General features: G+C 39.7%; 1 protein-coding gene across 1 annotated transcript in view; it reads right to left on the reverse strand.

Annotated features, from left to right (window-relative positions):
* The window catches only part of LOC103132436 (X-linked interleukin-1 receptor accessory protein-like 2), a 25,594-nt gene extending 18,693 nt beyond the window's left edge, over positions 1 to 6,901 (reverse strand). Inside the window, exon 1 of the mRNA XM_016667394.1 lies at positions 6,703 to 6,901. Within this exon, the coding sequence (XP_016522880.1) occupies positions 6,703 to 6,886 (184 nt within the window). The 5' untranslated portion in view covers positions 6,887 to 6,901. The remainder of the gene's footprint in view (positions 1 to 6,702) is intronic.
* Positions 6,902 to 8,752: the final 1,851 nt, after the last annotated feature.

Consider the following 8,752-nt stretch of genomic DNA (forward strand, 5'->3'; position numbering starts at 1 on the left):
GTTTTTTTTTTGTTTTTTTTTTGTTTTTTTTAACTTTTTGTACAGGCATTGTTTTAGACTCCTGTTTCAATTTAAATACCGGTAAAAATCAAGAACGAGTTGTGTGCGTTGTTCAACTGGGAGTGAAGTCCCAGCTGTCATGTCACGTCAGTAGAACGCCCTCAGTAAACGTCCTAAACAAAGTTTGCTCTATCATCCTAAAACCTACGATGAAAAAAAGTCTCTCCAAAGCTTTCACAAAACTTTGAACGGCATCAGAGGAACAATGTCCCCATCTGTCCTACCAGTTTGTCACTTTCTCTCCCCTGTCAGCTCCTTCAGTCCGTTCCCCCCCCCACCCCCCCCTCCGCCCTCTGCTAAGACTCCCGTCATGGTGGCTGAGGGCAGCTCTTTCTGCTCTGTCAGTTACGATAAGTGGACGGTGTGTATACCGTAGGTGTGCGCATGGGTGTGTGTGTGTGTGCATGCGTGCAACACGGATGCATCAAGCCATTACCTTGGGTCAGTGCAGAGCGAGGGCACATCCTAATTCAATCACACACACACACAGACGCTCACACACACACACACACACACCCACACACACACTCGGAGAATGAAATCAAGCTTTGCTAACGTGCGCTAACTTAGGATAACTCCCGTTTTGTTTAGGGGCGCCGTGTTGCATTCAGGGACCCAAATACGACCCTATTAGCTCCAAGGATTTAGGCAGGAGGATCTGGAACAATTGGCCCAGTTAGTGAACTTTTACACAGAAAGAAGAGAAAGTTTGTAAATGACTTCGCTTGTCTGAACGGTTTTAGTCATTCTAAGGAGTCGGTGGCTAGGAGAGTAGAGAGTAGGATGATTTTCTTCTCTTTTTTTGTATCAAAGTTCTGTAAATGGGAAAATTACAAAAACTCACTGTTTGTTTTACTAAACCCAAAGAAAGCAGCATCTCCAGCAGAGACGTAACAAGCTGATTAAATATTCGCCTTTTATGGTCTTTCAATGCGTCTTCAGCCTCAGTTGAACACGCTGGGCTCCCTCTGAATCCCGTCAATCAGCCAGGCGGCTCGTTTCAGCACGCAACAATTCTGCATTAAATGTGTGTTTAGTGCGTCTCTGAAGAAATGCAAAGCAGATCTTTTCGGTCACAGAATGGTGAAAGCAGACGTTTTGGAGAGAATGTGGCTGGTATTTCCCACTAAAATAGACAAGATTTAACACATAAATCAAAAATATATTTCTGAGTTCTGCACTGAGTTGTAAATACTGGATTTTCTGGATTATAAATCACTCTATTATATATAAATTGGCATCTTGAAGATAAAAAAAAGTCATATGCAAGTTGTTCTGGACTATAAGTCATAGGATCAGCCAAACTATGAGAAAAAAATGCCACTTAGTCTGGAAAATACAATATTAATAAAACTGATCATTTGGAAATTTATGCTCAAACTTGAAATATTTTTAAAAATGCATCTACATTTGTTCTAAAACTGCTGAGAAGCATGTGTTGCTGTATTTCTGTCTTTGAGGTCATTTACAACTACAAAGCTAACTTTTATTTTGAAAGCTAATAAAATGATCAAACTACAAGCAGACTTCATTTATCTACATCTTTTATAGTTATGGTAACTACTTACTAATGCACACATTCATCCAGATCGGTCGACAGCTTGTGGTTTAGTGCTCAGAGCTGCATCAACGTGCAAGAAGGAAATCTGACCCAAAACCTTTGGATTACAACATCACTATTATTGCCACTGAACTGCAGTTGCCCCAACATGGTGAGATCGAAGCACTCAGCAATATTTGTCTCAGCAACACTAGTTGATTCGGTTCATTATGAGAACATTTTTGACTGAACAAAAAAATATTTTTCCTTCATGAACAAATCATGAACTTTCTCCAGCTGGACAGAAACAAAACTGAAGTTAATATTTTTGGAACGACCTAGAGTCAGCATACAGCTTCTGTTACAGCTGGAAACTAGAGATCTGACTGAAATCTGGGTGTAGTGATGCGACCTGCACCTTCAGACAAACAAAGACAGTTACAAAGTCAGCCTTCCATCACTTGAAGAACATCTCCAAGATTAGAGCTAATGTACCAGCAAGATCTACAAAAACTCATTCATGTCTATCTTTTATCGCATTGATTACTGCGACAGTGTCTTCACAGCTCTGAATAGGTCGTATCGTTTTAAACAAGAGAATTCAACTGCTTAGGGACCGTTTGGCCAGAGGGGGCAGCACTGAGACTGTTTTCGGCACAACACTGACAAACTAAATAAATTTATACAAAAACGTAAAAATTCTCACAGAAACATAAAGAAACACAAAGTGTGGGTTAGTTACACTTTAAAAAAAGTATACTGTTGTTAGTTTATAAATCACTGAATGTCTTAGCACCAAAATACATCAAAGATCTGCTGGTGTTGTTTGAACCTTCCAGATCTCTCAGGTCTTCTGGTTCTGGTTCTGCTCTGCGTCCAGAACCAGAACAAAACCTGGAGAAGCAGCATTCAGCTTCTACGCACCACAAATCTGGAACAAACTTCCAGAAAACTGCAAAGAAAAACACTGATCTCAAAGCTAAACACCCACCTGGTGAGAATTGCCTTTGATTTGTAGTGAGTGAAAGATTGATCAGCATTTGATGTGTATTTGCTTGATGATGTTGATGACAGCATTTGACAAAATCTAATGTCTGTTGCTTGTTTCAGGATTGGTTACTGTATTATGATTTTACACATTGAACTGTGTTGCTGAAATGCTTTTCAAATAAACTTGTCTAAGTTCTTGTTTCTGAAAACTAAAATATAAAAGACTTAAATAAAAACAACAAAAAAAACAAACATGTTTTCCTTATTTCTCTTAGTATTGCTTTAAATCACATTTGTGTTACTTTATTCTTCCTGAAATATTATAAATATATAAATCAGTCCCTCTTTATATTTTCAGGTTTCCTGTGCCCCTTCTAGCTGTACTCTGTTGAACCTTCTTTGACAATCTAATTTCTATGTTGTCATTTTCAGCCTAAAATAAAGGCGATTATATAAAACTCCCTCATGTAGCTGTAGTATATGTCCAATTTCCTCATGTCTGAGGTTTACAGGGTGAAAATTTGAGAAACCAGCAGACCTGAAGCCCTCAATGAGCCACAGGCTGACTGCACTGCCTTCGCTCAGCTTTGAAGCTGGAGTTAAATCAAGGTTAAAGCGTTTATCTGCTGCTCACTTTCTTTCAGTGTAAACCGATCAGAGAGCAGATAGAGATGAGAAAAAAAGAGACTTCTATTCTTCAGGATTTGGATTATGGGGGAAAAGGAGCGACAAACCATATCTCTACAGTGTTGTGTATCTTCAGACATCTCTGAGGTTTTAGGATTTAAAGAAATAATTTAGAGGAAAGCAGAAACAAGAAGAAAGAATCATGACAGAGTGATTTTAAGCAGAGCAGTCCACTAGTTGTAGAACCCAGCCTGAGCTATCGATCAAGGTCACGTCAGGGTGCAGCGGATAATGAGGTCTGTTTAGTTCTCTGTATTCGTTTGCCTAAAAACTCTGATTTGTTTGGGGAGATTTGAATGCGTCATCAAACTCTGGTCCGACTAAAAACGTCGGTCTCGGTTCAGTTGAAGTGAACTCTGGTGTGATTTGAATCCATATGTGAACGCCGAGCAGACCGGAGACCGCTCCCAGGGCAGGGCATTCTGGGTAAATACAACCAAAACAAACACGCTAGTGGGAGAGTCGGGTGGTGGTCGTTTACCAAAGACAAAAGAGAAATCCTACAACCGCTAAAGTCTGACGCCACTACATTTGTGTTTACATTTCATGAAGAAGGAAGTTGCGCTCATGTCTTCTTCAGAGGTTTTTGTGTCATGTCCTTGGGTGGTTCTTGGTGCAGCGCCACCACAGGTGAGGAGGGGAACAGCTTTTTCAATTAGTTTAGTTCGTTTGACTCTGCAGTGTGAAAGCGAACCAACCACTGACTGAAGACTGATTAAGAATGCTTTTTAAAGCTCAGTCAGTGTGAAGAAATGAGGAATGTTCCAACACTTTTCTGTCAGTAACACATGTACCCTGGAGTGAAGCTTCCTGTTTGTTAGTTTAAAGCTCTGGCTGTGTGAGCATGCATGCATACGGCTGTGTGTAATTACACTGAGAGTAATGAGAACTCCAGGACTCTCATCCCGACCCCCTCTGGAAGCGCCTCGGGGTGTGGGTCCCTCTGGTGCCGGGTAAGTACCAGAAGACAGATTTGGTTTCTAAAGCAATGCGGCGGAAGTCAGATGTTTAAAGAGAAAGATGTGTTTCTAGCCCTCCGCCCTCCTCCACCTGCATCACTTTTCTCCTCCTTTTTTTCCCCAAACTTTGTCTCCGTCTGCATCTTTCCGCACTACCTCTCTGATTTCTCGCCTTGTTTTGCCTCCCACTGCTTCTCTGCCTGTTTATCTTTTCCAGCGTTTTTCGTCCCGACATACTTATGCTTCATACGGAGGCCAGTCACCCGGCTCTCTTTTCTTTCAGAGATCTGAGCTAACCGTGAAAACTCATCTTCTCCTGCAGCTCTGTTCTAACACTCTTAGTTTCTCTCTGTCTCTGTAGTGTTTTTTTTTACTGTTGAACTTTGACTCACACCGGCCTGTTCTCTCTGTTCGCCAGATGGAGAGCAAGATGCGGCATGAAAAGAAGTTGCACCCTCATGCATATTTAAAGCAGCAGCTACTTTGTTTTACCGTAAAAAAGCTCTTAAACCCATTTGACTTTTTCACATTTTATCTTGTTTTAACCAAAAACTTGTATTTTATCTGAGTCGTGTCATAAATCAGCTCAACGTAATGCATTAATGTAGCGTTTTCTTTTCCAAGACTATTCAGCAGGTATGGAAGAGACTCGGTTAGGTTAAAAATAAACCCATCTGGAATAAAATCTTCTCTACAACTCATGACTGAATTATTTTACAAAGAATGGACAGAAATTCTCAGCTTCTAGATGCACAAAGTGGGAGGACAGAAAACCTGAATGTCTGGGAGCCAAACATGTGGTTCCACAAAATACTGATTAATATGGGCTAAATAAAAATGCACACCTCACTTTTCAGTTTTACATATTTAAAGAATCAGTTTTACTCTTTCAATTCACAATTATCCACTTAATTGTTTTGGTTGCATAAAACCTCTGGTGTTTCTTCCGCTTTGGGCTCAGAGCGGCCTCTGGCCTCACGCCTCCTTCCTCCTCACGCTGTCTGCAGATGGATTCACTGATTGTTCAGGCGCCTCTCTTCCTCTCTGCTCAGGCCCAGCTCTTCCACATTACCTAAATTAAGCTTCTGACGAGCTTTCGCAGATAACGCCACAAGATGTGCGCGTTTAAAGTCTTAATTACCTCGGAAGCCCCTTTGCATCTCCAAATATTTATCAGGCCAGCAACGCAGCGCCAGCTCCGGAGCCCGAGGGCCACGCCTCGTTAACAGAACCGCGAAGAGGGATCTGATACGTCCCAGGTAACTGGAGCAGACGGGGGTTTATATTTAGCGAGCCCGGGCCGAGCGTGAAAAATAAAGCGCCGCTTTAGGGAGAACGCACCGCGAAAGCTGCAGAGCTCCTGAATGCATCACGGTGTTTATTATAGTCCGTCTCTCACAGAGAAACGGGTTGGACTCATTAAAATGAGCCAAAAATATAAACTAACACAGGCTAATATAGCTTGGACATGAGGCGGCTACATGTGAATGCTTCAGTTCAATTCAATAATACTTCAAAAAATTAGATAAAATATATTGGATAATGGATTAGAAAGAACGTTTTACATATTTAAAGAATCAGTTTTGGATAATAATAGTGTGATAACCAGATAATTAGCAGAGATTGAACTTCATGTGTTATTTAATTTTCTCCTAATGGATTTTATAACCCAGAGCAAAGGCAATAATAAGACAATCTCAAACATTAATAAAGGTCAGCCAGTGTTTTGATCCAAGGTGACGCCGTGCATATTTAACGGTTATTGATGGATTTTTGTTTCCAGGAATCAACTTTTGATAGTTTCTCTGAAAAATGATGAATTTAAGCTTCAGCTACATGAAGCTCCCATGGTGCCGCTACGTCTAACAAACGTTAAAATGCATATTATTCTGGGGAATAACCTGGATTTTAAGAAGAAGAAAAAAAAAGGTTTTAAAAACATAAAATCAAAACATTTTATTTTATGGTTCATAAAGTCAAAATGTTTGTAATCTTATGACTTTATTCTCTAAATATTTTGAGTTAATACTCGTACAAATTTATTATCATAATTTTATGACTTTATTCTGGTAATTTTATTTTACTATTTTACTCCGTCATAATAAAAAAGACATTTTATTTGACTGTTTTTGTATTATTAATTATTATTATTATTATTATTATTATGTCTTTACCATAGTGAATGAATTTCTCTTTATTCAGTGCAGGAAATGTCAAGAAAAAAATATATGAACTTCCCAACTCCAATCTTTCCAGAGGAACTTACTAACTTAACTGTTTGACCTCTTTCAGACAACAGAAAGTAAAACCTGGCTCGCCTCCAGGAGGCAGAAACCATCTCTGGCAACTGTGACATGACAGACTTCTTTTCGTAAACAAAGAACCCCTTTTTTATTTATTTTTTTGGTCTACCTCATGCAGCAGCAAAGACAAACTAAGAGGGAAGGAAAAAAGCGAGAGCTGTACCTTTCTTCTGCAGTATTGCGCTCCCGCTGCGCTTCCCAATGCGGTTCTCTACGTAGCAGGTGTAATTGGCCAGATCTGCCTCCTCCACGGCGTCAAACGTCAGCGACACCTGCACTTCCTTCTCGCCTAAATGTTCCCTCAAGATCCTGCAAAGACAAAAACGGAGCACAGATTCAATTCCCATCGGAAACCTCTCCGCTTGAAGCTGCTGATAAGGCTGACCAGATCTGAGCCGCCTGCTGGGAACAAGGACTAGTTTACGTGGGACAATAAGTTTATAAAACCACCATATCACACGCCGAACATCAGGAACGTCGTAGAGGTACTGAATGGTGGAGAAAAGTGAAGGAAAAAATGTTCACCCACAAAGTTCTTAAGACTTTTCTGTTCAAAAAACATTCCAGAAGTCTGGCTCTTTCTCTATCGCAAACTTTAGTCTGACGTTCCTGGTTTTCTTAGACAGCATCTGTTTCCTTGTTCACCTTCCATCAAAGGTGAACTTGTGGACTCTCTTTCTGATTGAACAAGAGTCTGATGAAGCCCTGTGACGATGTTTTAGTGTTTTGTAGTGTTTAAGCCTTCAGGCTGATCCTGCTTGAACAGCCAGATCTTGGCGTTTTGTCAGCCGTTTTCAATGTCCTCTACTTTAGGAGGGATTTTTAAAGCAGTGCAACAAGATAAAATGGAGGAAAACATGATGCATTGTTTTCTAATTCTTCCACACACAAAAAAATATGAAAAGTTTCATTTATTTATTGAACATCGACTGTTGGCGAGAATTTTTCAAGAACTTAAGGATCAGGCAAGGTTTGATTTTCATCTTCTGTTCATGTAATGAAGGTTGTGTTTTTTGCCCAAACATATTTTTTTTCTTATCCACATGTTCACCTTCCTCATTTCAGTCCCATAAAACATGGTATGATAGTAAGGGGATAATAACTGGATGGAAGATAAATAAATAATACCATGAAGATCCCAATAATAAAGGCTACAAAAAAAAACAAAAAAAATCACATGTGGCCTAAAACTTTTGCACAATACTCTAAGTAACTGTAAGCAAGGTGAGCATTGGAAACAAAGAGTCATTAAAGCTTTAACACAGAATCATGAAAGTTAAATGCCACCTGAAGATAGAAAAGATCCACAATTTTAGTTTGTTTTTGGCGTGTTGGTATGAATTTCTTCCATTTTAACCAAGTATTTTGGTACCAAGCAGAATTTCTGAGGTAAAACTCCCAGAGCAGAATCCCAACTTGTTTTAAAAAACAAACAGTAATGCCCTCCTCAGTACAGTGTCTGCTGGTTAAAGTCGGAATATGAACCTGCCAGCTTCTGAGACACACATTCCTCAGACCCCATGGGAGTTGTTGCAAAGTGCAACCATGACAAGCACAGAGTCTTGTGTAGTATTTTTCATGTACTCCTTTTCATTATTCTCAATAAAAAAATACTTTATTTCTCACTTAAGACTTTAATTCCAGTGTCCCGAGGCTAAGAGGTCTGAGACACATTCAGTGGGAGTATTATAGCTTCAGTTCAATTCAATTACAATTAGAAAACAGTTTGGGAAATAAACTCCCGGCCCTTTAAGTGTTCATGCCGTCTTCCATTGTCAGCAATGGAGGAGATCAAAAGTACTTGAAGTAGGAGTTAAGATGAAAGTTACTGATCCATGCATCCAAACATGAAATGCATTAGTTGTGTTTCCATGGGCCGCGTAATTGTGCAATTGGAGATAAAAAAATAAAATAAAATTTTAAAAAATCGCTTAACGGGAATATGCCAATTTTGAAAATTTTAAATGGTTTTATTTCTCAAAACTGCAATGAAAACACTTTTTTTCTCACGTGATGAACAACCGGACGTTGCCACTGGCACAAAGCATGAAGAAGAAATCGACAGGAAGTAGCTGGAGGACGATGGCGCGGCATGTTTATTAATGGCTTATCGTCGTGCGAACTAACTTATTCACGTGTGATTTTAATTGCGTTTCTTATTTGTGGAAACACAGCAATTGCGAAATTGTGTTTTTTCGACATTGCCGGGAACA

Source organism: Poecilia formosa, unplaced genomic scaffold (genome assembly GCF_000485575.1).
Source record: "Poecilia formosa unplaced genomic scaffold, Poecilia_formosa-5.1.2 Scaffold1054, whole genome shotgun sequence".
In the NCBI taxonomy this organism is placed as follows: domain Eukaryota; kingdom Metazoa; phylum Chordata; class Actinopteri; order Cyprinodontiformes; family Poeciliidae; genus Poecilia; species Poecilia formosa.